This window comes from Geotrypetes seraphini, chromosome 15 (genome assembly GCF_902459505.1).
Source record: "Geotrypetes seraphini chromosome 15, aGeoSer1.1, whole genome shotgun sequence".
Classification (NCBI taxonomy): Eukaryota; Metazoa; Chordata; class Amphibia; order Gymnophiona; family Dermophiidae; genus Geotrypetes; species Geotrypetes seraphini.
Window position 1 is genome coordinate 38,937,235 of NC_047098.1, and position 19,485 is coordinate 38,956,719.

Genomic DNA, 19,485 nt, shown 5'->3' on the forward strand with positions numbered 1-19,485 from the left:
TGAGGAACCATCTACCTCCTATTCTCAGCTCTCTCTGGATCCGGAGGCTTCCACTTCTTCTAGTCCGTCTCGCCGGCCGGCGCTCGAGGACCAACTGTCTTTTTCCTCCTTCCTTCGACAAATGGCGGATGATTTGGATGTGACTTTGGACACTGGTTCTCGATATTCTAAGGAGTATCTGGACACCATGCATTTGCCTCACCCTCCAGCGGAGACGCTTCGCCTTCCTCTGCATAAACTGCTTGACCAGACTTTCATGCGTTGTTTTGAGACACCGTATTCTATCCCTGCAGTTCCCAGTAAATTGGATGCTCGATACCGCATCGTCCATCACAAAGGGTTTGAGGGGGCGCAACTTTCTCATCAGTCACTTCTAGTCGAGTCCTCCCTCAAACGATCTCATCCCTCCCAGGTTTACGCCTCAGTACCACCGGGCCGTGAAGGGAGGACGATGGATAAATTTGGTAGACGTATCTACCAGAATTCGATGATGGCGACTCGAGTGCTCAATTACAATTTCTTCTTCTCTTCATATTTGGACTTTTTCTTGCCGGTGCTCCGCAAGTTCATCCCTTTTATCGATGCTCAAGCTCGATTCGAATTTGAAGAGGTGGTGGCGACCCTTTCTCAGTTACGCCTGCAGCTAATGCAATCCTCCTACGATGCCTTCGAACTCTCGGCACGTGCTGCGGCCTGTTCGGTCGCCATGCGTCGCCTGGTATGGTTTCGTACCATTGATATGGATCTGAACCTCCAAGACAGACTTGCTAATGTGCCTTGTGCGGGGGCGGATCTGTTCGATGAGTCTATCGAGACTGTTACTAAAAAGCTTTCGGACCATGAGAAGTCCTTCCAATCTATCCTGCGGCCTAAGCCTCAGCAGTCTCGTCCCTCTAGGCCGCCTCTGATTTACCAGCGGCGTTATCAGCCGAGACAGACTCCTCCTGCGAGACAGCCTGCAAAGAGACAGCCTCCTCAGAAGCCTCAACAGAAGCCTCAGATGCCGGCTGCACCCAAGGCTACTCAGCCTTTTTGACTCTCTTCCAGGGAGCATAACCGACTTCGTTCTGTCTCCTCCCGTTTTTCCCATCGGGGGTCGTCTCCATCATTTTTGTCATCGATGGGAGACGATCACCACGGACCTCTGGGTCCTTACCATCGTAAGAGAGGGATACTCTCTTCATTTCCAACGGGTCCCCCCGGACCACCCGACAAGAGAGTATCCTTCCAACTCGACGCAGACCGCTCTTCTTCTCCAGGAGGCTCAGGCTCTTCTTCGTCTTCGGGCCGTCGAGCCGGTACCATTAGATCAGCAAAACCGGGGGTTCTACTCCCGGTACTTCTTGGTTCCGAAGAAGACGGGCGATCTGCGTCCCATTTTGGACCTTCGAGTCCTCAACAAGTTTTTGGTCAAGGAGCGGTTCTGCATGCTGACCCTTGCTTCTCTCTATCCCCTCCTCGAGCAGAACGATTGGTTATGCTCTCTGGACCTCAAGGAGGCCTACACTCACATCCCGATTCATCCGGCCTCCCGCAAGTTTCTCAGATTTCGGGTGGGACATCTACATCTGCAGTATCGAGTGCTCCCATTCGGCCTTTCCTCGTCTCCCAGAGTCTTCACGAAGTATCTGGTGGTGGTGGCCGCTGCACTCCGGAACATGGGTCTTCAGGTGTTTCCATACCTCGACGACTGGCTCATCAAGGCACCGTCGGCTCCAGGGGTCATTTCGGCGACCTTGACTACAATTTGTTTCCTGCAGAGTTTGGGCTTCGAGATCAACTTCCCCAAGTCACATCTTCAGCCCACCCAGTCTCTCCCCTTTATCGGGGCAGTTCTGGATACCATTCAACTGCGAGCATTCCTTCCTCCTCAACGCATGGATGCTCTCCTTCTACTCTGCCAGTCGGTGTCTTCTCGCCCGTCCATCTCGGCGAGACACATGATGGTCCTCTTGGGCCACATGGCATCTACAGTTCAGACTACATCTCAGAATTCCTCAATGGACCCTGGCATCTCAGTGGACTCAGGTGTCCGACCCGTTGTTCCGTCACATTGTCGTCACTCCTGCTCTACGGCAGTCTCTTCTCTGGTGGATGACCTCTTCGAATCTCTCCAGAGGTTTGCTGTTTCACTCTCTTCCCCACCAGAAAGTTCTCACAACCGATTCATCGAACTATGCATGGGGGGCACATCTGGATGGTCTTCGCACTCAGGGGTTCTGGACCAGTGCGGAACGACTCCATCAAATCAACCTTCTGGAGCTCAGAGCCATCTTCAATGCTCTCCAAGCTTTTCAGCATCTGCTTCACGACATGGTGGTCCTTATTCGCACAGACAATCAGGTCGCCATGTATTATGTCAACAAACAAGGGGGCACGGGCTCGGCCCCTCTTTGTCAGGAAGCTCTTCGAGTATGGGATTGGGCGGTTCGTCACAACACCTTCCTCAGAGCTGTCTACATTCAGGGGAAAGAAAATGTCTTAGCAGACAAATTGAGTCGTCTTCTCCAGCCTCACGAATGGACGCTCCATTCCAAACCCCTTCATCAGATCTTTGCTCAGTGGGGAACACCTCAGATAGACCTCTTTGCAGCCCCCCACAACTTCAAACTGCCTCAGTTTTGCTCCAGGATCTACACTCCTCTCCGCCTCGAGGCAGACGCCTTTCTACTGGAATGGGGGAATCGCTTCCTATATGCGTTTCCTCCCTTTCCTCTCATTCAGAAGACTCTGGTCAAGTTGAGATCAGACCATGCCACCATGATTCTGATTGCTCCTCGGTGGCCCAGACAACCTTGGTACTCCCTTCTACTTCAACTGTGCAGCAGGGAGCCAGTACTTCTTCCAGTGTTTCCTTCACTACTTACTCAACATCAAGGTTCACTACTTCATCCCAACCTGCAGTCTCTCCACCTGACAGCTTGGTTCCTTTCAACATAACTCCTCACCAGTTCTCTCAAGCAGTGAGGGAGGTCTTGGAGGCTTCCAGGAAGCCTGCTACTCGACAATGCTATTCCCAAAAATGGACTAGATTCTCTTCCTGGTGTATTTCCAATGCCACGGAACCTCAGCGAGCTTCCCTATCTTCTGTATTGGACTATCTTCTCCACCTGTCTCAGTCTGGTCTCAAGTCTACCTCTATACGAGTCCACCTGAGTGCTATTGCGGCTTTCCATCAGCCTCTACAGGGGAAACCTTTGTCTGCTCATCCTGTGGTTTCCAGATTTATGAAAGGACTTTTCCATGTCAACCCTCCTATCAAACGGAGGTTGACATTGAGATCCTGTGGTTTGGGATCTCAATGTTGTCCTGTCTCATCTTATGAAGCCTCCGTTTGAACCTCTCAACAAGGCTCCACTTAAGTATCTCACCTGGAAGGTGGTTTTCCTGGTGGCCCTCACGTCAGCTCGCCGGGTCAGCGAGCTTCAGGCCCTAGTGGCGGATCCACCGTTCACTGTATTCCATCATGACAAGGTGGTCCTTCGTACTCATCCAAAATTCTTGCCTAAAGTGGTCTCTGAATTTCACATCAACCAATCCATCGTGCTTCCAGTGTTCTTTCCAAAGCCTCATTCTCATCCTGGGGAATCTGCTTTGCACACTCTGGACTGTAAACGTGCTCTAGCTTTCTACTTGGATCGCACAAAGCCACACAGAACTGCTCCTCAACTTTTCGTCTCCTTTGATCCAAACAAGTTGGGACGACCTGTATCGAAGCGCACCATCTCTAACTGGATGGCGGCTTGTATCTCTTCCTGCTATGCCCAGGCTGGATTATCCCTTCCCTGTAAGGTCACAGCCCATAAGGTCAGAGCAATGGCAGCCTCTGTAGCCTTCCTCAGATCGACACCGATTGAGGAAATTTGTAAGGCTGCCACTTGGTCCTCGGTTCATACATTTACCTCTCATTATTGTCTGGATACTTTCTCCAGACGGGATGGACTGTTTGGCCAAACAGTGTTACAAAATTTGTTCTCTTAAGTTGCCAACTCTCCCACCATCCCATTGGGGTTAGCTTGGAGGTCACCCACTAGTGAGAATACCTGCCTGCTTGTCCTGGGATAAAGCAATGTTACTTACCGTAACAGTTGTTATCCAGGGACAGCAGGCAGCTATTCTCACGTCCCACCCACCTCCCCTGGGTTGGCTTCTCAGGCTAGCTACCTGAACTGAGGAGACACGCCCGGTACATCGGGCGGGAAGGCACTGGCGCATGCGCGGTGCGGGCATCTCGAAACTTCTGAGTTTCTTCAAGCAAGACATGCTTGCAAGATGTCCGTATCGGGGCTCTGTTGGATGACATCACCCACTAGTGAGAATAGCTGCCTGCTGTCCCTGGATAACAACTGTTACGGTAAGTAACATTGCTTTATTTGTATTAGCTATAGCTAACAGAGCAGCTTGCTGGGAACCACAGAAGCTAGGGTTCAAAACCCACAGTCACATCACAGGTACAAACTTAGATCATAAGCCCTCCAGAGACAGGAAAATACCTAATGTATCTGAGCTGAATCCAGAATCCAATATTGGACATTCTGTGAATCAATATAAAACCTTATAAAAGTCACTCAAGACCTACTAGAGAATTCTACTACAGTGCTCCCCCGTGGTATTTTCCGACCGCGAACCGCTGACCAGGAGAGGACAGCTGGAGAGGGCAGCCGGAGCGCTGGCAAGTAAAGGAAATCACTCGCTGTATGCTCCGACCGCCAGCTCCTGATTGGTAAGGCCCGACTTTAATACAGGAAGAGGCGGTTAAAGCATACAGCAAGTGATTTCTTTCACTCGCTGGTGCTCCGGCTGCTCTCTCCTGCCTCTCCCGCTGCCCTCTCCAGTCTCCCCAAGAAAAAATGTACTCACGGTTTTTCAAGATTCACGGGGGTTCCTGGAACGGAACCCCTGTGAATATCGGGGGAGTACTGTATACCTTAATAGCGCTAAAGGAATCATACAACAAGGACCACCTAGAAAAAGGCACCATAGCAAACATCAGGAGGAGAGTGTGGCATAGTGATTAAAGCTACAGCCTCAGCTCCCTGAGGTTGTGGGTTCAAACCCTGCACTGCTCCTTATGACCCTGGGCAAGTCACTTAATCCTCCATTGCCCCAGGTACATTAGAGAGATTATGAGCCCACCGGGACAGATAGAGGAAAATGCTTGAAGCACCTGTATGTAAAACCGCTTTGAGTGTGGTTGTAAAACTACCAAAAGGCGGTATACAAGTCCCAATATCTTTCCCTATACTCATTGGAAACTAAACATGCCAGATCAATCCTAGATGGATGGTCAATGATATTAAAATACCTGGCCTTTTTCACACATGCAGAACAGAGAAGACCCTCACCAAGAATAGAATAAGCAATCAAAAAAATTTTTTAAAAATTATTGATAATTTAGGATGAAGTAGTACGGTAACTTTAAAGGTAAATAAATAAAGTAAAACAAGAAATGGAAAATAAGGCGAGACCTTTATATTGGTCTAGTTAAAAATGTATCAAATTAGCCCCTGAAAGCTAGTCAGAAACCTCTACCATGGCTTAGTAAAGGGGTTATTTATTTTTTGCATTTTATATTCTGCTTTACAAAACAAACTCATATAATAAAACCATAAAAACTTACAAAAACATAACAAATCAAAAAATAAAATAATTAACATAACAAAAAAATAAAATCAATTAACACTAACGATCATCATTCTAAAAATGCTTTCACATTCTAAAAATGATTTCACAAAATAATGAGCCTTTAAATGTCTCTTAAGCTGTTGAGCATTCACATACAATTGCAAGTACCTGGAGGTTTATTCCATATTAAAGGCCCAGCTAAGGAAAAAGCTCAGGCTCGAGTTTCTGCAAGATAATATGCTGTGATAAGTGAAATACTTAGTTGTTGCATAACCTCCAGCATTGACCTGTTTTTCTCTCTCTCCCCCCCTTAATTTAGGATTACTCTGTTCACTCTATCCCTCCCCCCTCTTTCCAGCATTGCTCCATCTCTCTCCCCCCTCCCCCATGCATCTGTCTATCTCTCCTACTCCCATCCCCTTGCCTCTCTATCACCTCCAGCCCCCAAACACCATCTTAATGCTTTTCATTGGCAGCTGGCAGCAGTATCAGCAGTAAAATCAAAGTGAAGATGTGGGACCATTTTCCTGCATGCACAGCTGCTATATCTAATGCCCTTGCAATGCAGGAAGATTATATCAAAGAGTGCATGACTGACAGAGCTAGTAGTGGCTTGTTTTCCATTTGTTTTTATTGCTGCTGGCTGCCACTGATCTGGAAAAGCTTTAAGAGGCTGATCAGGAGAAAGGGGAGAAGAGAGACCAGGGAAGGAAGCAGGCCCAACAGTGGAAGTGAGGGGAAGGTCACAGTGGAGACTGGGGAGGCTTAGCCTCCCCAAACCTCTTATACGCATTGCCTATGATAGGATTGAGATGGTGAGAGATGCTGAATTATTGGTGGAGAGCAGGGAAAGGGAGGCGAGAGAGAGAGGGCCCAGACCTACCCATGGCTATACCACTGCCTTAGAAACTTTAATGATGATCACAGAAGAGTGAGGGTTACTGAAAATCCCAGCCTACTCCCTGCTGTGCCAGAAGAGTAAAAACTAATTCGTAAATTGTGATTAATCATTTGCTCTAACAGACAAGAAACCTAGATTTGATTCCTGACTTGCTCTCCTGCCCTTGGTAGCCAGGATTGAGTTTTCTCTAGGAGTAGCTTTAGAGCAGACATGTCAAACTCTGGCCTGCGGGCCAAATTTGGCCCACGGGGTGATTAAATTTGGCCCGTGATCTGGCCAGAGATTTGGCTGAGATTTGACCCGCCGTTCCTTCCTGCGGCAGAGAGAATGCATGAGGATACGTAATGGCTGGGGTCAGCACTCTTCCTCATTGGTCCTTGTGCTTGTCCGTCACCACTGAAACAGACGTCCAATTGGTGGGAGTGAGCGTGCTCCATTTTCCTCCCTCCAGCGTCGAAATTGGAGCCCTGCCGGTGCCGCAGCACGTTCCCCACCAAGCCACAGCATGTTCCCCAGGCACCAACAGTTGGGGAGCCGAAGGAGGCGACGAAGGGCGCATCCAGTCAAAAGCATCATGCTGTGCAAGAGCCAGGCGGGCCCCGCCAACCTAAAGCGATCCCTTGACGATGCCAGTGGGCCGCGGCACTTCAACCAGACCCCGGTAGACAGGAGCGCGATCCCATGAACACAAGGGGAAAAGTAGCCAAAATTAAGAGGCGCTCCCGGCTCTCCGCACCGCACAGGTCTACAACAGGCAGAGCCCAAAAGCATCAATGCAGGCCAGTAAGTAAGATGAACTATTCTGCCGTTAACAGCCATGTTCGGGTTGTTTAATCAGAGAGGATAAAAAGACAAAATAAGGATCGATCAAAACAAAATCAAATAGTAAAAATAGGACAAAAACAATAAAAGAGAGTAAAATAAAACAAGAATGATAAAAGGATGGCAGGAGGCACCACAGATCAATATGGGATTACAATATGTCAGATTTGAAATGTGGATCCTGCCAGAGCTGGACCTAAAAGAGAGAGGAAAAGTCTTTTTTATTTATTTTGTTTACATCACAGAGCCGGCTTGGGGTTGGAGAGGTTGTAACCCTATAATAAACTACTAAGGAGTCCTTTTATTAAGGTGCGCATTTAGCACTTACTAAATCGGCTAGCCTACCTTAATAAAAGGATCCCTAAGTATATTAATAAAAAATTCAGGCCACAACTTAGCCTATGTTTTTGATTTTGGCTCCTTATGCGATTGAGTTTGACACCCCTGCCTTAGAGCATCTGCGGGATGAGTTACACCAATCCAACCACAATAAAGGCAAGCTTACTGCAGATCCCAATGGAAAATCATTGGAGCAGGACAAATAAAATGAGAGGACTCTTTAAGTGATTCTATATGCTGCACAATGTTTCTTCAAAATATGTTTGCCATTTTAAAATTCTATTTTATTTAGAATTTTTAATTGTAGAGGATAGATGACATTACAATATAGTCTACGCTGTTCATTCTGAAGCTTTATTTTTCAGTTTTTGCAATCTTAGTCTATCTTTATGAAAATGTTATCAAGAGTATGAATAACTGATTAAAGATGAAATTCTGTAGATATATCAGTTCTTAACTAACAAAAATACCCTTCCCCTTTAAGACAGAGCCAATGAAGGTCAATCATAGTGAGAGAGCAGGAAAGCTCTTTGAAAATGATTGTGCTGTCAGCAATTCCTTGATCTGATCACCCTATTTAAATTGTATGTTTTAAGTAATTTTAGGTATGAGAGTGGCGAGTTGTACTGCTGCCAATAATTGTTTCATTACTTTGGAGAATGCAGTTGCGGTTTTAATTTACAGCCTTTATTGGTAAAATATGCTTTTGCTGACAGCCTATGACATTTTTTTAGAAGGCATAGTGATTATTTTTCAGTTCAAGACAACTGGGGAATAATATTTTGCAAGCTTATTTTGGCTTGACATTTGAACTTCATGGAACCCGGTTTGAAAAAATGTGTTGTATTTTGGCTTTGAATGATAAAGTGAATTTCATTAAGTTTTTAGTGTCTATCATACAGGATAGATTTCTCCAGATTATGTGCTTTGATGTTAAGAATTATTTTAGAAGTAGAAATAAATTCATTTTTAGAAATAAGTGGATAAAATAATGCTTTTCTATTTAAAGTTAATAGGAGTGAAGATCTTTCTGATTACCTTATTGACATGATAGAAGTAAATGTTTTAAGGATTTTCTATAATATTAGATTAGATTGTGAGCCCACAGGGACAAACAGGGAAAAATGCTTGAGTACCTGAATAAATTCATGTAAACCATTCTGAGCTCCCCTGGGAGAACAGTATAGAAAATTGAATAAATAAACAGTGTAACAAGTTTCAGCATCTGATAGCCAGAGCTGCTTTTGTGACATCACAATGCCTCATTCCACCAATGTCTAAGAGCCAACCTCATCAGTGTTGTCACAATGGCTTCATTGTCCTATACTTGGTTCACGTTTACTACATTTTGATTTCTAGAATGGTGCACTGGTTAAAGCTACAGCCTCAGCACCCTGAGGTTGTGAGTTCAAACCCACACTGCTCCTTGAGACCTTGGGCAAGCCACTTAATCCCCCCATTGCCCCAGGTATAGCAGATAGATTATGAGTCTGCCAGGTTAGACAGGGAAAAATATTTGAGTACCTTCATGTAAACCGATCTGAGCTCCCTTGGGAGAACGGTAAAGAAAAATAAAATGAAATGAGGCTTTGAGGAGTAATTGCTATCTTTCCTCAATTACTCCTCAAAGCCTCTAGTATGCATCCAACCCATTTTGTAATTTCCTGGAAATGTCCAGCCATCTTCTAATGTAATCCACTTAGAACTGCAAGGTAGAGAATGACACGGTGACAAAATTCATCACCGTTCCCGTCCCCGCGGATAACCGCGGGAAACCATCTTCATGCCATTTTTTAAGGAGAGAGGGAAGAATCAGAGTATGAATGGCCACAACCACTGACCTGTAAGCTTTGCTTTGAAGAATGCTAGTGTAGAAGGACTGAGATTGAAATAGACACTAGAAAATGACATGGGATTATTTCCCGCGGTTATCCGCGGGGACGGGGACAGTGATGAATTTTGTCACCGTGTCATTCTCTATTGCAAGGTACAGGCGGAATAGAAGTCACTAATGTAATGTAATGTAATACACATATAGGATTCCTTAAGACTGGGTTTATGTGTTTAGATTTATTTATATATTCTAAATTATAAGGCCCTTCTTCTAAAGCAGGGGTAGGGAACTCCAGTCCTCGAGAGCTGTATTCCAGTCGAGTTTTCAGGATTTCCCCAATGAATATGCATTGAAAGCAGTGCATGCAAATAGATCTCATGCATATTCATTGGGGAAATCCTGAAAACCCGACTGGAATACGGCTCTCGAGGACCGGAGTTCCCTACCCCTGTTCTAAAGGGTGTTAAGCACTTAGGCCCCGATTCTATAAATGGCGCCTAAAGCACAGCATGTATCAATCTTCAGATAGGTTCCATTTATAGAATACAGTAGTCTCACAAAATTTAGGAGATGTTAAGTATACTACTTGTGTTGAACTATAATCAATAAAATACAAGTTGAATAAAAATAAATAGAGTACAAAAAATGCTGTTAAAAGTGCAAATAAATGCTGATAAATATTAATAAAGTGCTGAGTCGCCAACCGATATGTGCAATAAAGTGCTGAGTCACCAACCGATATGTGCAAAAAAAGTACTAATAAAAGTGTAAGCGCCAGTTGTAAACAGGGACCATCATAGCACTAGCACCAAGTCCCTTAACCTTCCTTACACAAATTATTATGATCAGTGAAAAAGAATTGAATAAATCACTTATCTTTGATATGAAAAAGGAAGGCAGTAGAATGTAGCATCCTGCACTTGTATGGAAAGTCTGGATCTCCCTTAAAAGCCCCCATGTTCATAAACTCAAATAGCCTCCCTTCGACTCGAGTTTCGTGTTAGTGTCATCAGGAAGGGAGCGCTGTGAAAATACAAAAATAAAAGAACTAAACTAAATAAACCTTTAAACACCTTGGTTAAAACATTTTACCAAACTCTTAAATGTTTCAACAATCTTATTACATTTTCATAATTACTATTCGTTTCAGTGTTTAAGACTTACTTAGCTAGAGGAACGGAGGTAACCCCATCCAAACAGGAGAAAAATGTAGAGCGGGCAGCCATTTCACCAAACTTTATGAACCCTGTTTGGATGGGGTTACCTCCGTTCCTCTAGCTAAGTAAGTCTTAAACATTGAAATGAATAGTAATTATGAAAGTGTGATAAGATTGTTGAAACATGCTCTAACTACTTCACCACACAAAGGGTAGGAGGGAGGCACAGTAACACCAAAGTACATTCCCATCCTACTAAATTAAGGTGACCACCCTACAGGAGGATTACTTTCAATAGCAATGGTCCCTGCCTTGCTCCAGACAAATGTGCTAGACTGGCAAGGGAATGGGAAGAAAAAAATGTTTTTTTACTTTATGCAAGAGCTTGTTTATTTATCACCTTTTCATGAAGAGATTCACCCAAAATGGTTTACAATACATTAAATAGTAATCAGATACTCGTATTTTCCCTATCTGTTCCAGCAGGCTCACAATCTAACTGTGGTAGGGGGGGGCAATGGAGTGCTAAGTGACTTGCCCAGAGTCACAAGGAGCAGGCTGGGATCAAACTCACAACCTCAGGATACTGAGGCAGTAGCTTTAACCACTAGACCATACCTCCACTACACTTAGAGGGGAAACTGGGAAATCCCTGGAGACTATACATGATTAATCTCTGAAATAAGTAAAATGGAGTGTGAGGTGCAAATACGTTTACTACAGCATTAATAATAGTGGAATAAATCTATGCTTTGGGTTCAAGTTCTGTTTTCATCTTCCTAGTCTTTGGTTTCTTCCTGTGAATTAAACATTGCAGCAACTATAAAGAACTGTAGCCCAGTTTTTCCCTCTGTAGAAGAAATGGGGCATGGTTAATTGTTTACACGATAGACTGCTCTGTATTATCCATGAATTGATTGTTCTGACCTTTCATTTCATTTCCTCTCAGAAATCATTTATGTACAAGCTGCTAGCTCTCTGTTGCGAGCCTGATGAGCTGACGGTGACAGCCTGATTTCTATCATTTTTGCTTTAGGAAGATGACATTTGGGAAGGTTAGTGACCTGGGACAGTTTATCCGAGAGGCTGAACCTGAGCCGGATATAAAGAAGTCCAGAGGTGTGTGTCCTCCTTTCCTGTATCTTCACCTGTTTCATCTTCCACCTCTTTCATAGTCTGAGGTGAAGTGGTCAGTATATAATGGAAAATCAATTTTTCTCTTTTTAAGAATGATTTAAAATTCAGCAGATCTCGAACAAATAATTCACAATTCAACTGTTCAAGTAATAAAAACACCCATTTTAATTAGCCCTATCTTCTATTCCTGCTCTTTTGACTAACATTGATTTAAGTGTTTGTGTAATTACATGAGCTAAGAATAGTGATGAAGAGGCTCAAAAACATAGAAACATAGAAATAGACGGCAGATAAGGGCCACGGCCCATCTAGTCTGCCCACCGCAATGACCCTCCCCTACCTAACTCTGTGAATAGAACCTACATGTCTATCCCATTTGGCCTTAAAATCAGGCACACTGCTGGCCTCAGTGACCTGAAGTGGAAGACTATTCCAGCGATCAACCACCCTTTCAGTGAAAAAGAATTTCCTGGTGTCACCGTGCAGTTTCCCTCCCCTGATTTTCCACGGATGCCCCCTAGTTGCCGTGGGACCCTTGAGAAGGAAGATATCTTCTTCCACCTCGATGCGGCCCGTGAGATACTTGAACGTCTCGATCATGTCTCCCCTCTCTCTGCATTCCTTGAGTGAGTAGATCTGTAATTTATCTATCCTTTCCTCGTACGGGAGATCCTTGAGACCCGCGATCATCCGGGTGGCCATTCTCTGGACCGACTCTAGTCTCAGCACATCCTTTCGGTAATGCGGCCTCCAGAATTGCACACAGTACTCCAGGTGTGGTCTCACCATGGATCTATACAATGGCATAATGACTTCAGGCTTATGGCTGACGAAACTCCTGCGTATGCAACCTATGATTTGCCTTGCTCCACTTGATTGGCAGTCTTCATGTCCTCACTGACGATCACCCCTAAGTCACGTTCTGCTTCAGTTCTTGTTAGGATCTCACCATTTAGGGTGTAAGTCTTGCATGGATTTTGGCTGCCCAGGTGCATGACTTTGCATTTTTTGGCATTGAAGCTGAGTTGCCAGGACCTAGACCAGCTCTCCAGTAGTAGTAGGTCGTGCATCATGTTGTCGGACATTGAATTTTTTTCTGTTGTGCTATTGGCCACTACATTGCTTAGTTTGGCGTCATCGGCGAATAATGCTATTTTACCTCGGAGCCCTTCTGCCAAGTCTCTTATGTAGATGTTGAACAGGATCAGGCCCAGGACGGAGCCCTGCAGCACTCCACTGATCACCTCCGTCATTTCGGAGGGGGTGCCGTTCACCACTACCCTCTGAAGCCTATCTTCAAGCCAGTTCCCAATCCATTTCGTCAATGTGTCGCCCAATCCTATAGAACTCATCTTGCTCAGCAACCTGCGGTGTGGTACGCAATCGAATGCTTTGCTGAAGTCCAGGTATATTATGTCCAGGGACTCCCCAACATCCAGCTTTCTCGTCACCCAGTCAAAGAAGCTGATCAGGTTGGATTGGCAGGATCTCCCCTTAGTAAATCCATGTTGACGGGGATCCCGTAGATTCTCCTCGTTCATGATCGTATCCAATTGGCGTTTGATTAGAGTTTCCATTAGTTTGCACACTATTGATGTGAGACTCACTGGTCTGTAGTTTGCTGTCTCCATCTTGGAGTCTTTCTTATGAAGTGGAATGACGTTAGCCGTCTTCCAGTCCAACGGGACGTTGCCTGTATTAAGGGAGAGATTGAAGAGCGCGGATAGCGGTTCCGCCAAGACATCACACAACTCCCTGAGCACCCTGGGGTGTAGGTTGTCAGGCCCCATTGCCTTGTTAACTTTGAGCTTTGACAGCTCGCAGTAGACACTGCTGGGCATAAACTCGAAATTACTAAACGGGTCAGCTGAGTCAACCCTTGTCTGCAGCTGAGCACCGAGTCCCGGCTGCAGATTGTAACAATAATAAAATCTACATTTCTTATGAATAAATAGCCCAATACTAGGGTACAAAAACCTGAAATATGGCCATAGATAAAGACTTTGGGCCCAGTACTGAACCACAGGAGGCCCGGTTGCCTCCCATGGTCGGCAGTGATCCTGAATATTCAATGCAATGCCGGGGTCATCAGCTTTGAATACTCAGAGCAAAGGTCAACAGTTCACACTTATTTATTTATTTTAATTATTTTTATCCCATTGTCCCCAATGAGCTCAGAACGGGTTACAGGTTAGACATACATAATATATGGACAACAGTTTATAATTTGCTAGACTTACTATGCAATCTTTATCCCAGGACAAGCAGGCAGCTATTCTTGACTGATGGGTGACGGCACCGACGGAGCCCCGGTACGGACAATTTTAGAGTGATTGCACTCTAAGAACTTGGAAAGTTCTGGCATGCCGCACCGCGCACGCGCGAGTGCCTTCCCGCCCGACAGAGGCGCGCGGTCCCCAGTTTCTTAGTTTCCGCGGAGCTAAGAAGACGCGTTTTTTCAACGGCTGTTGAAAATTTTTTGAACTTGCCTTCCCGCTCGCGTAAACCTTTTTGGCTTTTGCCTCTTTCTTTTTCTTTCATTATTTTCAAAAAAAAAAAAAAAAAACTTTTGTTTTTTCATTCAATTTGGCTTTTCCCCTGCGGGGCCTTCTGCCACCATCGAAGCCTCGGCCTTCGATTTGGCTGAAGCGGTGTTCACGTTCATGCCCCCTCAGCCAGGTTTTAAAAAGTGCCAGCGGTGTGCTCGGCCCATATCTCTCACGGATCCACACAACTGGTGCTTACAGTGTTTGGGTCCTGAGCATCAGGCCTCCACCTGCACCCGCTGTGCCACACTGAAAAAGAGAACATTAAAAAATCGCCAAATACAACAGCGATTACTTTTCGGTGCCGAGATGTCCGATCCCGTTCCATCGACTCCGACTTCGGCACCGGTTCAGTCGGCACCCTCTTCTTCGACGCCGCGAGATTCCGCACCGGCGTCCCAACATGCAGGTAAGCCGGCTAAGAAGCCTTCCCCGCTGGAACGTCCTCTGGTCTCGAGTGCAGTGAGTCCAATCCTGCCGACTGTGAGGCGCCAGCGGAAGCGCTCCGCCCCTATTGAGGTGAGTCCCTCGACATCGGGCTCCTCATCTCCGGGGCGTCGAGCGGCACCGCAGGTACCGCAGAAGAAAAAAGCGGTACCGGTGCCATCCCTTGATGACCGTATTACTGCCATTCTCCAGGAACAGCTCAAGCAGCAATTGCAACAGCTCCTTCCATCGATCCTGGCACCGAACCTTCCGGTGCCGGTCCGCACTGAGCCGGTACCGATAGTGGAGCAACCTATATTGTCGGTATCCACTCCCTCGGTGCCGATTCACTCCACCTCATCGACATCGATGCCAGTCCTTGCGCCGGAGCCGAGAGCTCAGCATCAATCGGTGCAGACTTCGGCTCCGGTGCAACCGATTACATCGCCTGGGTCGATGTCGATGAGATCGGGTAAGTCGGTGCGCAAGACCCGGCATGCAGACCCAACTACCCCGGAGTCTCGAGATCGTTCTCCCCATGTCAGGGATCCTGATCTGTGGGGAGATTCAGAAGAGCCTTTTCTCTCTGAAGGAGAATGTTCCTCAGATGAGGAGGAGTCTGCTGTACATGACCCGTCCTCTAAGCATGACACTTCATCTTTCTCCAGTTTCCTGAAAGATATGTGTGATTCTCTGTCTATTCCTTTGGAGGCTGAATCCAAAAAGTCTAAAGCTTTTCTGGACGCCCTGGACTTTGACCAACCTCCAAAGGAATATTTGAAGCTCCCTCTTCACGACATCTTGAGGGAGACTTTTTACAAGAATTTAGAGACTCCCTTAACGGTTCCAGGGGCCCCACGTAAGTTAGACTCTCTGTACAAAGTAATTCCCATTCCTGGGTTCGACAAACCACAACTTCCTCATGAATCTTTACTTGTCGAATCCACCCTTAAAAAATCTGCAGGAGCCAGTGTATATGCTTCTGTTCCTCCTGGCAGAGAGGGCAAAGCCATGGATAAATTTGGTAAGAGGCTCTACCAAAATGCAATGTTGGCAAATAGAGCTGGAAATTATGGCTTTCATTTTTCTTTCTATTTGAAACATCTCCTTACCACCATGGCTTCCTTTGAAAAATACCTTCCTCAACGGAAACAACAATCTTTCCACCATTGCTTGTCTTCTCTGTTTCAGTTGCGTAAGTTCATGGTTAGATCCATTTATGACACCTTCGAACTTACATCCAGAGCGACAGCAATGTCTGTGGCAATGCGTCGCCTGGCCTGGCTTCGGGTATCTGAACTTGATGTTAATCATCAAGATCGGTTAGCCAACACCCCATGCCTAGGGGATGAGCTTTTCGGAGAATCCATGGATTCGACTACTCAAAAGCTGTCGGCTCATGAAACACGTTGGGATACCCTTCTTAAAAATAAGAAAAAGCCTCCCCCAACAAGGCCTTTTAGACAACAGTCAGCCTATCAACGCCGTTTCACAGCTCGGCCATTGCCAACAACTGCTCAGCAACCCAGGCGTCAACGGCAGCAACAGCGTCAGCCTCCCAGGCAACAACAGCAACAGCAGCCTGTTAAGCCAACTCCACAGCAGAAGACACAACCCTTTTGACTTACTTCTCCAAAGTATAGCCAGTACTCCTATATCTGCTCTCCTGCCTCAACCTATAGGAGGTCGTCTCTCTCTATTCCTCAGCCGGTGGGAAGTTATCACTTCGGACCAATGGGTCCTCAACATCATCCGCCACGGCTACTCTCTCAACTTTCAGACTCTTCCATCCCAAAACCTGCCAAAAGAGTCTGCTTTGAACAGTCCTCAATCTGCCCTCCTCATTCAGGAAGTTCAATCCCTCCTTCTTCTAAACGCTATAGAAGAAGTGCCTCTAGATCAAAAGGATCAGGGATTCTACTCCCGTTATTTTCTAGTCCCCAAAAAAACAGGAGATCTCAGACCAATTCTAGATCTTCGCGATCTCAACAAACATCTGGTAAAGGAAAAATTCAAGATGCTTTCCTTAGCCATTCTTTATCCTCTTCTCAACCAAGACGACTGGCTATGCTCTCTCGATCTCAAAGAAGCATACACTCACATTCCAATCAATGTAACCTCAAGACAGTATCTCCGTTTCATGATCAATCAGTGTCATTACCAGTACAAGGTGCTGCCCTTCGGTCTTGCTTCCTCTCCAAGGGTGTTCACCAAATGTCTCATCGTGGTAGCTGCTTTTCTGCGCTCTCACCACCTTCAGGTATTTCCTTACCTGGACGACTGGTTAATCAAGGCCACATCCGCTCCAGCAGTTCTCCTGGCCACCAACCAAACCATCCAGTTTCTTCAAATATTAGGATTCGAGATCAATCTACCCAAGTCTCATCTCATTCCCACTCAAAGACTCCAATTCATTGGAGCGATATTGGACACACTCCTCATGAGAGCATTTCTACCATCCAACCGTCTTCAGACTCTTCAGTCTCTATGTCAGCAGGTACTTCCACAACATTCCATCTCTGCCAAACAAATGATGATACTCTTGGGTCACATGGCATCCACAGTTCACGTCGCACCCCTCGTACGTCTTCACCTGCGAACTCTTCAATGGACCCTTGCTACTCAGTGGTCCCAAGCGACGGACCCTTGCTCACGACACATCTCTGTGACATCATCTCTTCGTCAATCTCTACAATGGTGGTTGGTATCCTCAAATCTATCCAGAGGTCTTCTGTTCCATCAGCCTCCTCATCAACTAGTCATCACCACCGACGCCTCCCCTTATGCATGGGGAGCTCATTTTAACGAGTTCCAGACTCAAGATCTTTGGACAGCCCAGGAAAAGAAGCATCACATCAATTTCCTGGAACTCAGAGCGATGTTTTATGCCCTCAAGGCCTTCCAACATCTTCTATTTCCTCAGGTCCTTCTGCTGTGCACAGACAATCAAGTGGCCATGTACTACATCAACAAGCAAGGGGGGACAGGCTCTCGCCTCTTGTGCCAGGAAGCACAGAAGATCTGGACTTGGGCCATAGATCACCATCTCTTCCTGAAAGCTATCTACATTCAGGGAGAACAGAATTCCTTAGCGGACAAGCTCAGCAGAATTCTCCAACCTCACGAGTGGACACTCGATCCTGTAACTCTACAGTCTGTCTTCGCTCAATGGGGCACTCCTCAGATAGACCTCTTTGCAGCTCCTCACAATCACCAGCTGCCCCTATTCTGCTCCAGACTCTACTCTCCTCACCGTCTGGCAGCAGATGCATTTCTCCTCGATTGGTCAAATCTGTTCCTGTACGCTTTCCCTCCTCTGCCTCTCATGTTGAGAACCTTATTCAAGCTCAAGAGGGAACGAGCCACCATGATTCTGATTGCTCCGAGGTGGCCCAGACAACATTGGTTCTCCCTTCTACTTCAACTCAGTTCCAGGGAACCTTTTCTTCTTCCACTGTATCCTTCTCTGCTTACACAGCATCAGGAGACCCTTCTACATCCCAACCTCCAGTCTCTGCACCTGACAGCTTGGTATCTCTCGGGCTGACTTCTCATGATACGCTTTTGTCTCAGCCCGTTCGTTCCATTCTAGATGCCTCCAGGAAGCCAGCCACTCTGCAATGTTACCATCAGAAGTGGACGAGATTTTCTTCCTGGTGTCTTCTTCATCATCTTGATCCAACTTCCCTGGCAGTGGAGACGTTGTTGGATTATTTGCTTTCTTTGTCTGACTCTGGCCTTAAGTCTTCTTCCATCAGAGTCCACCTCAGTGCCATTGCTGCTTTTCATGAGCCGATCCATGGAAAACTTCTATCAGCTCATCCCCTGGTGTCCAGGTTCATGCGGGGTCTTTTTAATGTGAAACCACCTCTTAAGGCCCCTCCTGTTATCTGGGATCTCAATGTGGTTCTTTCTGCCTTGATGAAGCCTCCATTTGAACCTTTGGCTACCGCTTCTTTCAAGTTTCTCACTTGGAAGGTACTTTTTCTTATTGCTCTTACTTCTGCCAGGAGAGTCAGTGAGCTTCATGCCCTGGTTGCAGATCCACCTTTTACGGTCTTTCACCATGACAAGGTGGTTCTGCGTACGCATCCAAAGTTTCTCCCTAAGGTTGTCTCTGAATTCCATCTCAACCAATCCATTGTTCTGCCTGTTTTCTTTCCAAAACCTCATTCTCATTCTGGGGAACAAGCGCTGCATACTTTGGATTGTAAGAGGGCTCTAGCTTACTATCTAGAGCGTACGAAACCCCACAGATCAGTTCCCCAACTCTTTCTGTCCTTTGATCCAAATAAATTGGGACGTCCTGTTTCTAAACGTACGTTGTCTAATTGGCTGGCAGCGTGCATTTCATTTTGTTATGCTCAGACCGGACTGACACTGGAAGGTTCTGTCACGGCCCATAAAGTCCGAGCTATGGCAGCATCTGTAGCTTTCCTCCGTTCCACTCCTATTGAGGAAATCTGCAAGGCTGCTACTTGATCCTCAGTTCATACTTTTACATCTCATTATTGTCTGGATGTTTTCTCCAGACGGGATGGACACTTCGGCCAATCTGTTTTGCAAAATTTGTTTTCCTAATGACCAACCTTCCCTCCATCCCGCTTTTTGTTAGCTTGGAGGTCACCCATCAGTCAAGAATAGCTGCCTGCTTGTCCTGGGATAAAGCACAGTTACTTACCGTAACAGGTGTTATCC

The 19,485-nt window shown here is 46.1% G+C and overlaps 1 protein-coding gene across 1 annotated transcript in view; it reads left to right on the forward strand.

Moving 5' to 3' along the window:
- AKAP10 (A-kinase anchoring protein 10) overlaps nucleotides 1–19,485 on the forward strand; it is a 109,227-nt gene that overhangs the window by 84,235 nt on the left and 5,507 nt on the right. Inside the window, exon 12 of the mRNA XM_033922735.1 lies at nucleotides 11,715–11,797. Within this exon, the coding sequence (XP_033778626.1) occupies nucleotides 11,715–11,797 (83 nt within the window). The remainder of the gene's footprint in view (nucleotides 1–11,714; nucleotides 11,798–19,485) is intronic.